At 36.7% G+C, this 19,086-nt stretch overlaps 1 protein-coding gene across 1 annotated transcript in view; it reads left to right on the top strand.

Moving 5' to 3' along the window:
- The window catches only part of LOC120539265 (mitogen-activated protein kinase kinase kinase 11), a 61,634-nt gene extending 42,789 nt beyond the window's left edge, over positions 1-18,845 (top strand). The window contains exons 7-9 of the mRNA XM_039769173.1: positions 6,828-6,907; positions 11,232-11,861; positions 13,077-18,845. Coding sequence (XP_039625107.1) covers positions 6,828-6,907; positions 11,232-11,861; positions 13,077-13,714 — 1,348 coding nt within the window. The 3' untranslated portion in view covers positions 13,715-18,845. The remainder of the gene's footprint in view (positions 1-6,827; positions 6,908-11,231; positions 11,862-13,076) is intronic.
- Positions 18,846-19,086: the final 241 nt, after the last annotated feature.

Here is a 19,086-nt window from a genome sequence, read left to right on the forward strand (position 1 = left end):
TGTCTGTTCCGTTTCTACAGTAATCTGTGTAAACACATTGTTAAAACAGAAACATTTCTTATATTCTAGTAGTAGATGACAAAATGTAGGCATAAACTATATAATGTATGAAGCCTGAAGTCCAAATATCAAAGAAACATTTTCACAAAAGGTACAAATATAACACAACAATTGCGCTTTTATTCAAAAATATAACTGCAGAAACAAAAAGCCGCCTTAACATGCGACATTGACAGCCATTTATTATGACTGCCTCCATGGCGCAATAGAATCAGTTCCCGCCTGGGAATCAAAAGGTCGCGAGTTCAAATCTGCACCACTCCGTTTTGAGAAGTAAACTGCTCTTAGTCTTACTATTTTAGAATAAAAGCATACATTTGATTTCAGTCTGTAACAGCAGGTGTAATTTATGATGCTTGTAAAGGTTAGTTTTTTTTATTTTTTTTTATTCACTTTTCATTCTCTCAGTCGCATTCAGAATCAATCCATACAACCCCATCTGACACGGCTGTTTTCACATAAAGACGCGCTATAGCTCTGCAGTGTACTTGTGACTGCATTCTCGCTTATGAAATGAAGTGTCTGCACTTTTCATGGCATTACACGTGTATTTTTTGAGCATGCTCAAACACAGGAACATATGTTGGTGTAAAAGTATAACAAAACAAGTGCACTTTTATTCAAGACTACCTGTATAACCGAAGAAAAAAGAAAGCAAGTTACAGTAGGCGATTGATACGACAGCTTGCATGGTGCAATGCTAAAAAGTGCTGATTTCCATTCCGTGCTATATAAAATCATCACATTCAAATATTAACAGTTCCCACACACCCAAGGACCGTCCTTCCTACATTTACGACACGTGTACTTGTTGCAGTGTACACACCTAAATGTGCTATGGTTCCTATTACACTGAATGAGCACCTGACACTGTACTTTCTTCCCTGGGGGAAGGTCCCACATCAGAGAATTTCCAGTTCCTGCATAAATTTACACCCGATCTGACGCTGTTCGCTTTCAAATAATATTGCATTAGTGCGATGATGTTTTCACATATTTTGTCTTTCTTTCAGGTGTGTAATAGAAACCACATTAGAAATGTTCATTTCTAATACTGAAAACCCTTTTCTGGCAATGACAGCCTGAAGTCTTGAACTCATGGACATCACCAGAGGCTGGGTTTCCTCATTTTTAATGTTCTGCCAGGCCTTTTAATGCTCTGCCAGGCCTTCAGTTGCAGTTTGTTAGTGGGCCTTTCTGTCCGAAGTTTAGTCTTCAACAAGAGAAATGCATGCTCAATTGGGTTAAGATCAGGTGTCTGACTTGGCCATTCAAGAATTTTCCACTTCTTTGCTTTAATAAATTCCTGGGTTGCTTTGGCTGTATGTTTTGGGTCTTTGTCCATCTGTATCATGAAATGCTGCCCAATCAATTTGACTGCATTTAGCTGGATTTGAGCAGACAGTATGTTTCTGAACACCTCAGAGTTCATTCGGCTTCTTCTGTCCTGTGTCACATCATCAATAAACACTACTGTCCCATTGCCACTGGCAGCCATGCACGCCCAAACCATCACACTGCCTCCACCGTGTTTTACAGATGATGTGGTATGCTTTGGATAATGAGCTGTTCCACTCCTTCTCCATACTTTTTTCTTGCCATCATTCTGGTAGAGGTTGATCTTGGTTTCATCTGTCCAAAGAATGTTTTTCCAGAACTGTGCTGGCTTTTTTAGATGTTCTTTAGCAAAGTCTAATCTAGCCTTTCTATTCTTGAGGCTTATGAGTGGCTTGCACCTTGCAGTGCACCCTCTGTATTTACTTTCATGCAGTCTTCTCTTTATGGATATCGATACGCCTACCCCTGGAGAGTGTTGTTCACTTGGTTGGCTGTTGTGAAGGGGTTTCCCTTCACCATGGAAATGATTCTGCGATCATCCACCACTGTTGTCTTCCGTGGACGTCCAGGTCTTTTTGCGTTGCTGAGTTCACCAGTGCTTGCTTTCTTTCTCAGGATGTACCAAACTGTAGATTTTGCCACTCGTAATATTGTAGAAATTTCTCGGATGGGTTTTTTCTGTTTTCACAGCTTAAGGATGGATTCTTTTACTGGCATGGAGAGCTCCTTTGACTGCATGTTGTCTGTTCACAGCAAAATCTTCTTCATGCAAGCTCCACACCTCAAATCAACTCCAGGCCTTTTATCTGCTTAATTGATAATGACATAACGACGGACTTGCCCACACCTGCCCATGAAGTAGTCTTTGAGTCAAATTGTTCAATTACTTTTGAGCCCCTGAAATGAAGGGATTGTGTTAAAAAATGCTTTAGTTGCCTCACATTTTTATGAAATCGTTTTGTTCACCCCACTGAATGAAAGCTGAAAGTCTGCACTTCAACTGCATCTGAGTTGTTTCATTTAAAATTCATTGTGGTAATGTACAGAACCAAAATTAGAAAAAAGTTGTATCTGTCCAAATATTAATGGACCTAACTGTAGGTGGGTCTCTTTTTATCCTCTTTTTATCCCATTTTCTTCAAACTTCTTCCAGATGGTCAGGTAGTAATGTCAGAATTTCGCCATATTCCCACAGTATCCCCCTTCTTTTAGTTCCTCTCTACAGGTTGTAAGGTAGCTGACTTCCTACAATGTGTGCAGCCTGTATTTCCTAAGTTAACATATTTTTGGAAACTGGAAAGAAATGTGTATGGTAATGAGAAAGTGTCACAATCTGTGAATTTAATTCAGTCACATTATGTGTAAAACTGTATTAAATATCTACCAAGCTTACACATCTGGATGGTGCACTATTTGCTGTTCCTTTTTGTCAAAATTGTACAAGCTGTCAAGTTAAAAATTTATTTTTTCTAGTAGCAGATTGTCTGTTTGATTAAAGTCTTAATGTTTGACTGACCTACTCTGGGATGTTTAATTAAATTTTTACTTATTTTGTACTGTTGGTTTTTATAGTTTTTGTTACATATTGTCAGAGCCTCCCACATAATGTTTTGTCGTGTGCCAAGTGGAATTTTTGTGTGTGCTGTTAACAGAATGTCTGTCTAGTTGCTAAATGGCAAAGTTTTGGGTTTACTTGCGCAGCTGTGACACTTGGACAGTTTCTTCGTTAAACAACACCTTGTTTGTTCTGCTGTTTAGTTTGAGCGGATGTCCTGCTGTTTACCTACAAGTATTCTGAGTGTTCAGCTTTCTTAATTTAATTAACATTATTATGGTTCATGAGATATTCATTACCTTTGATTACATTTATAAACATACCTTTCTTAACTTTATTTCAGAATTTATGCTGTTCATCTTTAACATGTATTTTGCCAGGATCCACTTTATTTTAAGCGGAACATCAAGCCAGTTCTGTAAGTTGTATGAGTATAAGGAAGAAGAAGACCTAGATTAAGGGAGTGTGTCTGTGCCTTGACAATAAGCACTTGAAATTGATTTTAAATGGAAACCCAAAAAATAATAATAATAAAGAGAAAGAGAGAAAGCATCATATAATCAATTACTTCTGTTTGTTTTATTTTCAAGCTTGTGTAAAATTGTATGAATTATTTGACTGGAAATGTAATGGTGGTTCTTTACAGCTTCGTCCAATAAATTACACAGTTGCAATTAAAAACAGCAATGAATGAGTAACAATGGAATCTTGTTACTGTTTACAATTTCAGAAAGAAGAAAAATCCTTTCTTCCCCTACCTGTATAATTCACATGCATTTTGTGTTAGTGTCTCTTGTAATTTATTTAAGTCATTAGATGAATTTTGCAGAAGCAGATCAAATGTTTCCTAAAATTTCCCTAGTTTATTTTCATTTTTCTGCTTTGGTAAATATTTGACCCATTTATTAAATTGAGAAATATGTGAAAAATATATGAATGTATTGATAAAGATTTGAGACGGAATAGTACATGGCAACATCATGTACAATACAATATTTGTAAAGACAATTTTTGATTGTTCAGTGTAAAAACCCTTCACCTTTCATAAAACTTTTAGTTCACTCCCAGCCTACCTGTCATTGATTTTAAAAGTTAATCTCATTTAAAATACTGGACTGTTCTTCATATCCTTCAGCACACTATGTCTTGAATCTCTCCACCACTAATGCCACATGCAGCTCTGTAGAAGTACATCTTCCTGCTCCCTTTTCACTTGTAGCCTTCACATTCACAGCAGAGTGCTGCAATTTTTTCTCAGTTCTCAGGTGGTTGCCCATCTAACAAGTACTGTATGATGGCAGCAGTGTTTGTACGGTATTATCAGAAATCGACTGGGTGAGAACTTAAAGCATCACCATATATTACACAATGTGTACATTTTATTGCTAAAGACAAAAATGTTTTAAGCACTGCAGTTTAAACTTTTTTACTGTTTTGAGAATTCTCTTAAATGCAGTGATACATTGAATTGTATAGAATGTCTCATTGTTTCTAAAATTAAAATGTTTAAATCTGTGAAGTACAAGCCTTTGGTTAAAAAAGAAAAAAAAAAAAAGATTAAAGTTTGTTATAACTGAAGAAGTGCTTTTGTAATATCCTGGACAAACTGGTCTAAATGAATTGCAATAAGTGTGTATTTGTATTTGTTGTTGCCAATGCTGGATGCAGCTCTCCATTTTGTAAACAGAATAAATTTAGTTCTGTTGTATTTCTGTCAGAGAGAAATTTCAAAGCATTTTTATTTTAGTGTACGGTAATGTACTGTATGGTAGTCATTTGTTTGAAGGGAATTAAATTTCTAGTCAAAGAGATAAGCAAATGAAGAAGGGGTCTTAAATTAGCCACTTGGGGGCAGGGGGAGAACGTAATTTTTTTGTTTGATGGTGACAAGTCCAAGCCCTTCATGATGATCCTTGTATTAGCAAAAGAGAGACCAGAGATAAAATGGGCATCATCCATTTTTGTCATCTGCCACTGGCATTCTGTGCCCTGTGGACCTCAGCAAAGCTACTCACATTGTCATACCTCGCAGGCTGATATATATATACTATAGTGTGGATGTTTAGATGTTGGTTGTTGTTTTTCAATTATATTGTTCATAAATGTGTGCAATATAAATGACAAGGCAATATGAGTTAACTGTGTATTTTCCTGGCCCGGTTTACCATTCCATCATTACAAGCATCTGTAACTCCTAAAAACAGATAGTGGTACAAAAAATTACTACCTTAGGCTAATGAGGCTCTAGCATAAGTTTTTCTTTCTGTTGTTTTAATCTGGAAATGCTGTGTTGAATGTAACAATTACATCTTTATTTGTTTAGATTGCACTTCTCTACCCAGCAGCTCTGGCCTCAATATAGATTTTTTATAGATGTCCAGCAAAAGTATCATTATGTAAAAATTGGTTTCTGCATCACATGTGCTTCTGAACTCATTTTGACACCTGACATGACAGTTAATTTCTAAAATTTGCAGATGAGAATTTGAAAGTCAGCAGGGCTGTTGATGTTTGCATATGATGCCAATTGAGGAGTTTTTAGATGCTCTGACACCAAGGGTTGCATGCTGAGCATTGAAAAGTTGAAATTAATGAGCGGACTGGAACTCAAGCCGACTACAAAAGAGGAGGACTTTCATGTGCACATCAAAATAGCCCTGATCAGGACAGAAGTCCACAGGGAGTCCTGTTCTGTCAAGTTTATCAATTTTCCATCTACAATGCATATTATAAATTACACAGAACAGAACCCAGCAGGTTTGTGAGACCAACTTTGTTCACTGTTAAGACAGTTTCAGACACCGTCAGTTCTTTGAAATATTTACTGTCAACCCATAATAATTATAATAAGGTTTGCTTTATTTTTTTCCTTTTATTTTCAATCTGAATCTGGCAAATACCTCTGAATAGGGTGGGGTAAAACATTAACAGAGAATATTCAAGAGGAAAATAATTGGAGAAGGAAGCCAAAGAAATTAGTATTTTTGCTTTTTTTAGTATTTCTGAATTGTTAGAATATATGTTTTCAAAGCTGCTGGCTCCATAGATACCTTGTATTTCTGTCAAATTTGTAATGGCTTGTTAGGATGAAGTAAACTAGAGGAAATGGTGGCTCCTTATTTGTTCTGTCTATCTGTTTTTGTACATTGCACCTTTCGTGCTTGATACTACTCTGCTTTACATGATCATTACAAAGTCACATTTGAGGAGGGTTGTTTAGTTTGGTGTTCATGTATAGAGAGGGTATGCTTTAATAAAATGTGTGTGATGTAAAGATAGTACAGTTTATACTTGCTTACACTGTTCGTTTAATAAGACAGTCTTTATCAATCACATTTTAGTAGCCAGTCAAAATTTCCAGACCTTGTGTTATTTTCAAAATCCTTCTCATGTTTTTCCTGTATACTGTTTTGAGATAATATTTTTTACTAAAGGAGTAATGCAGTTGCTTTGGATAATCAGTCACCTTCTTTAGCGACATTTAACTTGATATCTTTTTTCCACAATTTGTGTGTTTTTGACCATTCCAAAGAATACATTTAGTATGAAGGGCATAAATCAGGAAAACAAATAACCTGAGTCAGGAAGCACCTGAATTTTCAAAAGATATTCTTAGTTATTATACTGAAGTAGTTTCTGGGAAAAAAATCCAGTAGGCAGGAATTATCCAATAGCAACTAAACTTGTGTACTGCTGAGATGAAGTGCGTGCACTTTGCTATTGTTAGTAATTTGGCAAGGCACAACTGCTTTGTGTTTTTATTTCCTTTTTTAGTTCCTACCAGTTCTCTCTTCATTCTAAACAGCTGTTTTTACAATATATTACAAATGTATAGGCCTTCACACTAATATTGTTGTGCTTTCCTCCTTCACAGGACTGCAATACTTTTAGATGAGCATTCATGGCGAGCTGACAGTGAAGAGACTAGGATATCCTCACCTCCTGCCCCAAATGGTATGACTAAAGATCCCATGCTTGTCTACCAACTCTGAAGTGGTGAAAATGACTTTAATGCAGGCACATCACAAGCTATTAAGAATCAAGACAGATAGGTAGTTTCTGGCCTTACAATTGCTTTGTGGCTTTTCATAAAGCCTAAAGTGAAACTTTATTTCTTGACATGTACATTTATGTTTGCTTTAATTTACATTTTAAATTTGAAAGCATATGAGCTAGATTGTATTAACAGGTGCTATCTAACCCATATGTTTCTCGATATAGTAATTCTAACTGGTGAGGTGTTACACCTCCAATGAGTTTACATCAGAAAATAAATTGAAGGACATTCTGGCTGATGTAAAAGAAGGAGAACCATTTGGTTAGAAACAAAAGCTAAAGGCTGAATATTGCAGTAAAGTAAATGCTGTGGGTGAGATTCTGCTGAGTGCTCTATAGGGAGTTCTGTGTATTCTGTATTTTTACGTGTTTGTGCAAAAGTAACAACAACAACATTTATTTATATAGCACATTTTCATACAAACAGTAGCTCAAAGTGCTTTACATAATAAAGAATAGAAAAATAAAAGACACAATAAGAAAACAAAATAAATCAACATTAATTAACATCGAATCAGAGTAAGGTTCAATGGCCAGGGGGACAGAAAAAACAAAAAAAAACTTCCAGACAGCTGGAGAAAAAAATAAAATCTGTAGGGATTCCAGACCATGAGACCGCCCAGTCCCCTCTGGGCATTCTACCTAACATAAATGAAACAGTCCTCTTTGGATTTAGGGTTCTCACGGAAGGGCTTGATGATGATGATGGTCACGTAGACTTCTGCCTTTAAATCCATCCATCGTTGTTGGAGCATCATGAAGCTTTGAGTAGGTGGAGGTGGCGCAGGAAAAAGAAACAGAAAAGAGAGTAGGGGTCAGTACGGATTTTAGAGCCACCATGAGTAGTAGTTATAAGGAAATTGAACATATAGAGTATCAGGATTAAGTTAAATTAAATTAAATTGAAGTTATAGAAAGGCCATGTTAAAGTAATATGTTTTCAGCAGTGTTTTAAACTGCTCTACTGTATTAGCCTGGCAAATTCCTATTGGCAGGCTATTCCAGATTTTAGGTGCATAGCAGCTTCTTTTAAGCTTTGTTCTTGGAATTCTAAGGAGACACTCATTTGAGGATCTGAGGTTACGATTTGGAATATAAGGTGTCAGACATTCCGATATATAAGATGGGGTGAGATTATTTAAGGCTTTATAAACCATAAGCAGAATTTTAAAGTCAATCCTGAATGACACAGGTAACCAGTGTAGTGACATCAAAACTGAAGTGATGTGTTCAGATTTTCTTTTCCTAGTTAGGATTCTAGCAGCTGCATTCTGCACTAGTTGCAAACGATTTATGTCTTTTTTGGGTAGTCCTGAGAGGAGTGCGTTACAGTAAAAGTAACGCAAACATTCCTAACCAACAACAAAGCATGATTTCTTTGGGTTTCAGGTATCTATCTAATAACGTGCCTCTGAAAGACAGCCTTAGAGATATGTTGCTGATGCAAATGAAATGGATGAGATTTATGAGCAAATAATTCCAGACTCTGCAGTCTTTTGTAGTTAGTGACCTTACAATGCTTCATACACATTCACTCTGAATTATACAGTGCAAGGACACCTTTGACCTTTTCAAAAGCTACTCTCTGATACAAATCCAATATAAAATAATTGACACTTCTAAAAGGATTCTAATTGATGGTATTCAGTTTGCCTGAAGGCTATCATTTCTCATTAAAACTCAGGAAGCTCATATTTTAATGAATCTGTGTGTTTCTGTTATGCTGTGCTGTTCACTGTAAACCCCAAAATGAGGTAGTTCTAAAAATCTGTTATAGGTAATGGTTTTCCTTGCCTTTGTACCAGTCTCTCAAGTACCAATTTAAATTGGTAAATGTTAGCTTCTTAATTATGAAGACTACTAGCAATGGCACCTCTGAAATTTCAGTGTATTTTATTTGTGTTCCATACATTAAGCTGTGGATTTACACTTAGTGTAATGATGAAACATGATTTAGGCCATTGCAATTAGTATGTCTATATTTTCTCTATTACTCTTACACTGCATATAAAATACATTTGCATAAAAAATATTTGTCATCTGTCTGATTTTCTACATCAATGCATAATTGTCACTGTGAATTTGATTAGACCATTTTGTCAGTTTTTTTAGTTCATAAATGAAAGTCTGAGAGAAAAAATAACAAGCAGTTTTGATTCTTTTATTGTTTGGTTCAGAACATAATTAAACATACACATTTCTAATGTGAAAATGTTGTTGCCTCTTCAACAAATTCAGTTTATTAAATGGATTAATAAGGATCAGCAGTTTGGTTAATAGTCAGTGCTGATTTAGGCTGTCCCTCATCATTGACACCAGATAGGATCTAAATCTGTATCTTACCACTATCAAATGAAATTTCTAAAAACCTCCAGAAAAAGCTTATCCATATTACACTTCTGTTCCTAATGCTTTGTGGTATCAGTGGACCATAGTCAAAGTCTAATTGTCCAAATCAAAAATGGTTGGGGTAGTATCAGTGACTGTCCTGTCAATATTTCTAAAAGAACAAAGTATAAAATTGGTTGGAAATTGTGTGTGAACAGAGTTAGTTAAGCATCTGTGCAAACTCAACCCAATAATTTCCTATGTCAGGACTTACAGTAGATTAATTATTGGAAATTAGGGGGAATCAAGTGATGCCAAAGGATGACGTCTGCATCTTGAGTATGTCCACCAGAACTTCATCTCACTTCTTCAAAATCAGATTACAGTTTTAACAGTGATGCTTATTTGGATCTGAACATTCTTGCTGTGCCAATTTTAAGAAGATTCCACTGTAATTTCTTCCTTGAGTCGAAGACATTTCAGGAGATGACATCTTTACCAATGTCAACGTGATTTTCCTACTTCAAGGATGTGAAATCCTTTACTGTGGAACAAGTCTTCATGATAAATATGAACATAAAACATAACTTGTTGGAGTTCTGGATTTAAATATCAGCAATAAAAAGAAGAGCAAAAGAGGCTTTCAAGGAAATTCACTGTTGAATAACACTATCACAAGTAGCAATGAGCAGGAGCTCTAAAACTTTTAAACAAATGCCATTACTCTCATGGTTGAGTCCCATGGTAGAGACTGATGATAGGAATGCTGTTCTAACCTGTGTGTTTTGGGTCTGAAAGAAGGTATGGAGGTGAATAGCAAAATTTCCTTGCAAAAATTTCCAGGCTTAAATGATTTTGATAAAAGGACACCACAGTATTTACATCAAGTGTGACATCTCTGTACATCCCCTTCCTCTTATTTTAAAATTTCTGAATTACAAAAACCATCCATGGGTTCTTTGAGCTGCAAGGCATAGTGCCAACCCTAATGTATGATGGATGTTGCTTGTCTTTCATTTTGGACTTTGGTGCAGCCACTGCTAATGAAATACAAGCGGTAAATGTGCCCTTTCTATAGGCAAAATAGTTAGGTGTTTGGTTCTTTCTAATTTATCCAGCCTGTCTGAAATGATCTCATGAAAACAGCCATGCCATCTGTGTCTGCCTTTTGGATCTTTGTAATACTGCAATTTTAATGCTAATCTTAACCTTAATGGACTCGTTTAGATTTTTCAAACCAGCACTTCAAGATTATTCATTCTCTTCTCCTGATTCAAGTCCCAATCTCAGCCGGACTGCATTTCTAGTTCACAATCATTTCACAATCAATCACAATCACCCACTTCTTGTCTTCTTTCCTATCTGACCAGAGATTATAATAGTTATTTTTCCTTCTTTTTATCCATGAGCATTATGATAGAAGTTTAATACAACCCTTCCATGGAATTTTCCATTTTGCAAATAGTTACAGTTTAAATTACAAAAGCGCTTCTCAATTAATACTGGAACTTCCCAGGACCTGGCACAGTCTGGTTTGCCATCATGGGGTTCCTTCGTAAATCCATAGGTACTTTTGCTAGTGATTTGTCGCATAAGTTCCATAAATTACCTTTCACATATAGTGATGTTGTCATGAAATTGTTACATTTGTGTACCTTATAGAAATATTGTAAATTATGTAGAGTTAAATCAATGAATCATTTGCTTTTGAATTTGGATAATGCAACCAGAAAGTTTTTCATAAAGCAGCAACAAATCAAGCCCTCTTTAATGTATACTTCTGATTGAATGATCATATTTTCTACATAAGTCTTCTCAAAGTACTTTAAAATTGATTAGCTTGTATACCTATCAGTAAATTCATTTTCTGACTCCCCATTTTCATTCCTTTTAGGCACTATCATGAAAGAGTTCTCTTGGCCCAAACTACCTCAGGTTCCCAGTGAGACACGGAATGGAGAGACTGCAGTGTTTGGTCTTTCACATGCTGCAGTTTTTCCAAAACATGACAGAAGTGGGGGTGCATTTAAGAGCACCCATAAGGCCTTACTGGGTGGTGGTTCCTTGCTTGCATCGATCGCCCTGGGACGATGTATTGATTCCTCTCCTAGATGCCAACCAAGAGCTACGAATCAGTCATCATCTTGGCAGAGAGACATGCCATCTGGGTTTGAGGAGGAAGAAGAAAAGATCTTAATTGATCCTGCTGATGACCCAATAAGTGTAAATAGTTTGAACAATTTCCCTAAACAAGAAAACTCCTTTGTTAATTCAGATCCATTGATTGACTTGACTGAGTATCCTTCTGAAGCGGTTAAGCCTATTCCTCTTTCTCCACCACCTCCTCTCCCAAGGGAAAGACATAATCATCTTCCAAGCCGGAAATTTTTTGTGGCTTTAGATGAAATGAGTCCAGAACAGGAAAGGCCAACCTGTAACAATGTTGGACGTGTTTCTTGGGGTCAAGGATTATCCGTGGACCGGAGGAGGAAGCTAAGTGGGGATTTGATATCTACACAGAAAGGTGACAATTATTATTATTATTTTGGTTTGAGATTTTAATAAGTATATTGTTTTAAACAATGATGACATCATTGTTAAGAACGAATGGGATCAAAGAAACGCTAAATGCTTGTTTGTTATGTAAAATTAAAGTGTGAAAATGAAAATTGAAATTCATTCCAGTTGTTGAACTTAGTTGTATAAGCACTTCACTGTTATTTGTAAGTGGTATAAATTGTTTTAGTGATAAATGCATGTGTTTTATATTCATTGTTGTTGAACTTTTAAGTACTCCAGTTCCTGTTGAAGTTCACATTTATTCAATCCAGGTATTATCCGAGGCTGTTACTTTAAAGCTATGTTTTATGTAAGTAGGCTGCCATTCTTGATAAAGAATTAGAATGAGAACTTTCTGTGCAGGCTAAAAGAAACACAGGTCAAGAGGAATGCATGTAGAACATTCTGCAAAAACTAATTTGAGAGACTAAGAAGAACCCCCGCTGGTTCTTGGCAGAACATTTTCAGAAGGTCTTTGCTTCACGTGCTTTTCACCAAAAACAGGTTGCCTCGTTTCGTGTATATCCTTTTTTAAACCATTTACATTAGGCAGAATTACATCCCAAGTTGTCCCACTGTACATAGATGGGAAGTCAGTCTCAGAATCTTTGTAAATTAAAGCATTGCTGTCTGTAATTCCTTACCAATACCATATGGAAACTGAAGAATGTATCTTTGAGTTTTAAAATACAAGCCCTTTGGGCTCTGAGCCCCTCAGTGTGCCAGACTTAAAGATCTCTACAATAAAAAAGGGTCTTTTGCAATTTATTCTTGGTGACTATGTATTAAAGTTGCATTGAGTTTAAATCAGATCAGTGTTTAATAAGGCAACATCAGCCATTTTTAAAATTTGGATTGCAGTTAAATTTTGATCATGAACAGCTTTGTGCGGTGTAGTACTTCTAGTGGCATTTCTGTGACTTTTGGTGATGACATTTTTTTCTTTTATTGTGATGTTTCATGTTCTATAGCTTTTTCTTCGTCTTCTTGTAAAGACTGTATTTACCAGATTTCTTTGCATTGACATTCATTGAAGAAGTCGATTTTGCCAGGAACTCTTTGAAACTTTTTTCTTGAGGTTAGCATAGATTCGCTAACCTGTAAAATTATACACGTGTGTTCATAAATGCATGATGGTTATATCAAAACCACCATCTAATGACTATTTTTATGTTTACAGCTATTGACAGCCTGCCATCTCCTGCTAGTCCTAATGGTGGACACACCGGTTCTCCTGTCACCCCCCTTCTTCCTGATCCTCGGCTGTGGAGTCCCAAGTCCAGACGGGTAGAGGTCAACATCATTCCAAGACCACGTCCATCTGCTGCAAGACCAAGAATTGATCCTTGGAGCTTTATTTCAGCAGGATCCAAGCCCACACAGGCCCCTGTAAACTGCTACCCAGACAACTGTGTAACAGGAGAGACATTCCGCAGTGCCTTGGGTTACCAGCCTTCTCCCACAAACCCTTTCATGAACTCTGATCCATTTCCTACAAAGGCAGCAGATCCCTTTGACACCAAATGTGATCTTTTTGTAACATCTAAACGTGAGGGCTGTTTTCCTCCTTTGTCTTCGGACCCATTTTCTGCTCCTTTTCATTGCTCATCCTCACACTCCTCTAGATCTGCTCCTTCATCAACCAACGTTAGCCCCTCACTGACTGCTTGGCGGGTAACTGCACCTACTCCAGGGGACAGACTGCTTATTGACTTAGGAGGTGATGATTGGCACACAGGTTCAACCAAAGAGAAAAGATTAGGAAGAGCACCATGGAGCTCTCCTGCACTAGACAGAAGGGACTGCCACAAATTTTAAGAATCTTAATTATTTTGTATGACACTGGTCCTGTACCCAGGATGGTCCAGGTTTCTACAAAAACTGTGAAGTAACATTCTGGTGTGGATTACAAAGTAGCACTGTCCTTATTTTATGTTCCATGCATAATACTATGTCTAACCTGGTGGTCAGGGCAAATCAAATGTATGTCCATTCTTTTAATAGTGTTTTTATTATTATTTAAATAAATGAAAGGAAAAGAGGTTAAGAAACAAAAGAGGATTTGCAATAATCTGGAGGTGACCTAAAGCAACACCATCAATCTCTCTAGCTTACTGCCTTCATCCTCAAACCAATCTATAAGGTGTTGTAGAAGGTGGCCACATTTTGGTAGAACACGGTATACAAAAATATAAGTGAATGATGACTTTGGGAAGAGGAATGATTCGTTACGCTAGTCTATGAAATAAATGAAAGTCCAATTTCTTAAGGTGAACATCCCCAAAGAACCTCTAATTAAGCTAAATTCAGTGCTTGACTGAAACTTTTATTTTCTGCCTCTGCAATTTTAGCTGTAGGTTGAACTATTAAGTGAAATTTCGCCCTGAGCTTTGCCCAATATCTGGAATACCTAATGACCAAATCAGCTAACAACCGAATTTCACAAGCTGCCATTTTACTTTTAAGTATTTAAAGCGAAGAAGTAACAAGGTTGTTGTCAAAATGTTATATTGGCATCATTGCTTTCATCACATGGCAAATAATTCTGTACACCAGTGATCTCCATTTAATCATTTTACCTGTGGGCCTGCTATCATTTAGGTTGATGCTCTGCTGGTGGGGATGGAGTCACTCAAACAGATAATAAGATGTGTCTGCTCTTGAAGTGGTGATAATCCATTGTGCACTAGTTTTCCTTATCAGACAGAGCTATCCAAGGCCACACTCTCCGTCAGTTCAACAGATGTTAAAGCGGAGGCTGAAAGATATGGCAGACTTTAAAACTGGAGATTACCTGACCAGAAATTTCAATACTCCATATCGAAAATTTTAGATACAGGTTTTGTGTGGCCACACTTCCAAGCAAGCTAAATTATTTGTCTCCTGGAATTTATTTGTAAATAGTGTCTCAAGTTTGAGAAATAAGAATGTACAGCATGTTAGTCCCGTTAGTCACATTGTGAAGCAAATTTAATGTGTTTCAGAATTCTAGGACACTGTTTCACTCAAAAACATGTGCAGAGATAGTAAAACAGTAGTTTTGAATAGCAGATTTTCTCAAATGAAGCTGTCCGGTAAAGTATACAGTATGTTAAAAGATCTTGTCTAGGCCAACACCGTCATCATGGCTTTTTGAATTTCTACAGTTATTGTGAAAAGTTACCAAGTTAAACATTATTCATTCTTAATAGTCAACCTTGATGTATTTCTGCTAATTCTTTTAAAACACAACTGTGCTCAAACAGAGAGATCACATGTGGAGAACATTTCAATAAAATTAGGCTAAGGGTATCTTGTCGCAAAGCTCAGTCCTGTTGTTTTTGCTATCTGCATGAACTTTTCAAATTTAGCTTACGCTTGTCATCGTATTTATTCAATAAGTTAAAACAAGCAATGCAAATAATTCACAAATATACAATACACGCAGTATGAAGGAGAACAACACTACATTAAAGACGGCACACATTAATGAACAATAAATTCATATCTTGTGCATTCCCATTGTGAAAGTGCTTCATTATGGTCTTCTTGTTATGAGTGCAGGCCTTTTGACTTCTTTAATGCAAGAAGATAAAATAGGATAGGTCTCAATAGACAAGACCAAAGTGGGACTCTTAGAAATTTGAAGCTACAGACTTTGACTCGACCTAAGATGACTAGTATGCAAGCCATGGAATGTAAAGTAGGTCACGGAGTCCATCATTGCTGATTGGGTACAACTTTGTTGTGAAAATTATAGCCTGTTCTCCTTTCTGATGATGCGACTATCAAGTGAGATGCTTTTAGGATCTGGAGAGATACTTTAGGTCAGATTACCAAGTACCTCTTCTGTTAGTCTTGCACTCCAGCCAGGCACTTCGCAGCAGTGATCAGCAGCAATAGCCAATCTCTACAAGCGGCCTCTCTGCTTAGAGAACCATGAGCTGAGTTCTGCACATCCACTTTCTTGGTAATCAAGTCCAAAACTAATCAGTCATTGGCAAGTGTACCAAAGACTACAAATTTTGTTCTAAATTTAGTTTGAGATAAGACACAAAACAAATGAACAACAACAAAGGAATGAGTTTTTAGTCATATTTTGTTCAGGTTCATCTTTATCTTGGTGATGGAGTATAACTTGTTCTCCATTCTCAAGGCTCTGTGGCATGTACAGTTTCACACATTTATCCTGAATTGGCTTAATATTATACATTGTTAAAATGTTTCTCCATCAAGACACCAAGATTAGTTTTCATAGTTGCTCTTTGCCCAGCATTCTAAGTCATGATCTCTTTCAACAGTTCACCTCAGTATATTTTCCCATTTTACCAACTGAATTCTATTCTGCCACTTAAATTCTTCATAGTTGGTAAAATTCATTATTTTGATAATTCCGTAAAGAAGTTGTATGGATTTTTTTTTTTAATCCTAAGTAGAAGCAAATGTAACCTAATGTTGGTGTCTTCATTCAGGGCAGAGGCTTCCTCCTGAATTCCTTTAATGGTCGTCTGAGTCTCACTATGGTTAAGTACAGCAGAAGTCACCAAGTTAACGATTCAATAGCTGTTTGTGAAATTTCAACTTTAAAAGTCTAAAATGCCTCCCTTTTGCACATTACAATATTAATTCATTTTCACATCAAAAGTTTACCTGCAAATGCTGTGACACATTTAGATGTATCATTTGAAATTTACATCACTGATGCCCCTCGGCGTAAAAACTAAAACAGGAGACGTTCCTCTGTTAAAGCACCAACTCATTGTGACAGGCATAGACACGCATTAGCCAAGGATTTCTGTCAAGAGGTTTGCTTGGAAATTCTTCGTGCTGATTCAAAGATTAGATTTTTATTAAAAATGAATTTGCTTGTATTTCTGTGGGACTCCTTATGCAGGTTCTTGGCAAACTCTAGAAGAACGTGTTTGGTGCTGTAATGTTTAATTATGCTTTGATCTGATTGGTTATCTCGGCCCTCCATCTTATTCAGGCAAGTCTTCCTCCTGTTTGTGGTTCTTCTCCATGTATTTTTCAAGGATCTTATTTAGAGTACATATACTCGATACCCTGTGAATCTTAACATTTTGAGATGTTGGCCGCTCAGCATATGGCTGTCATTTCTTATTGCTACTCATGTCACTTGTGAGGTGGTGTACTGCAGAAGCTTTGTGTTTGGATTTCTGTTTAGTTTTTTTGACATCATTAGCATAAACGGAACAGCTTTGGGGCATTAAAAGTGAACAGCTATGCTTTTGAAATGAACATTCCAGTATAATGGTGCATCTATGAGACAGCCAACACTTTTCTGCAGCATGCACATCAGCCAGAGTTGAAAGCAAAACTCAGGCAGTGCATTAGCCTGAAGAATAAAAATCAACAAGTTAAATATGTTTCGGGATTATTGTCCTTTATATAACAAACAGTGGAAATGATATTGTTCTGTATTAAAGGGAAAGGGCATAAATCCTTTGTTCTGCACGGCTGATATCTGCTCAGTCTTATTGTCAGAGAAAATGTCTGTCTGAGGATGTGCTGTGCTCTTCATTGTCTGCTGCGGAGTATCGCCTGCTATTCATACTCATCTATATTTTAGTCTACTCAACGGATGAGCGGTTATTCTTTTAATCTTTATAATCTCAGCTGCATCTCAAACTTAAGGAATTCTTTAGGCCTAAAGTGGTGGTTTGCAAAAGAAAGTATAAATCTATCACCACTTGAGTCTGTGTGAACAAGCTCAGGGTTTATAGACTGCACTTAAACAATAGTGTGGGATTTTCTTGAGCCAACTCTTAAGTCACACAGCACTAACGACAGTGAGCTGCATCCCTTGCCACTTAACAGACCCCAAAAACTTAGATTGTGGTTTTTGTTTTCTTTTAATAGCTAATGGGGAAAAAAGAGGAGCTTGCTTTTTGTCAGAGTAAGAAGAATTTGGATTTAAGCTGGCCATTCAGTCCAGTATAGTGCACCCATACTAATTCACCTAACATTTTCAAGACCTCATACTGTTTGATACAATGCTCCACATATCTGCTGAGATATTCTTTAAACATTCAGATACTCTTTTGACATTATTGTACCATTCACCTTTAACCAGCTTCCATCTCTGCTCCCATGTTCTTTGTTCAAGAACTCATTTCAAATCTCCAAGCTATTAAAGCACCCAGGCTAGCATCTACCCTACTAATTGACTTTTGATTTGTAAAATAGAAGGATTGGCGAATTTTCAGTATGTTGGGATACATAAAATTAAGATGTAATGTAACCTTTCTGTCTCTTTCTGCCAGGTCAATGAAAAAGGGAAGGCTTATGTATATTTGTTAAAATAGCAAGCAATTAGACTCAACAGTTTTTGAATCTGCTGAACTCCAGTTCAAGGAATAAAAATTCCATTTACATTCTCTTTTTATTTTCCAGTCCTTGTACCACTCTCTTTCCTTCACTGACCACCAGCTCTGTACAGTACATGCTCTGTTCTTCACCCAGCTCCACGCTCTCCTTGCTCTTCACGCTTCATTCCTCCTGGTCGCCAGCAGAAGGGCATTCAGAGTGTGATGTCACTTCCATCAGCTGATGGTGCTATAAAAATACTTTTCTGTAACTTTATTGTTATTTGATTCAGCTGCATTTTACAAAGGTTGATATGTGAGACTTTTTCCATTCCAGCCTTTTGCCTTAATTTGAGAGACATTTTGATAACGCTTTGGTTTAAGCTCAGTGTCTTTATGAAATTTGTGTTTCACGGCATGGCTTCATGAGGCCTACTTTTGTACTAAGTGGATTCACTTTCTTAAGAGTGTGAATACAGAATTTGTGATGGCTTTTGTAAAGAGCTGCTTTTTATGTATATACTGCACTGGGCTGGGCCTAATTAAAAAAAAAATAAGTGCTTTTAAAATATTTTGGTGGGTTTTAACCTGTGGATATTGGGATTTGAAAACAAGACCAAATAAATATATGTCTGTACACTATACAGTATGTATTGGGACCACTGATTTGTGTCTTGAGTGAATATTTTTGGAGTACATGGTGCCTTTGCACATTGCGAAGGTCTGATGCAGTCTCCTTGGACATAAATATCGAGCTGATTTGCTAGTAATTATTTAAAATGAATTTGTTTACTCGCCTTTCCCCAAAGAGGTGAGTGTGGTGCATTTATGTGGGCACCGGATCAAATGTTTCATGTTGTGACTACAAAGTGAATCTTTAGATCA

Source organism: Polypterus senegalus, chromosome 11 (genome assembly GCF_016835505.1).
Source record: "Polypterus senegalus isolate Bchr_013 chromosome 11, ASM1683550v1, whole genome shotgun sequence".
NCBI lineage: Eukaryota > Metazoa > Chordata > Cladistia > Polypteriformes > Polypteridae > Polypterus > Polypterus senegalus.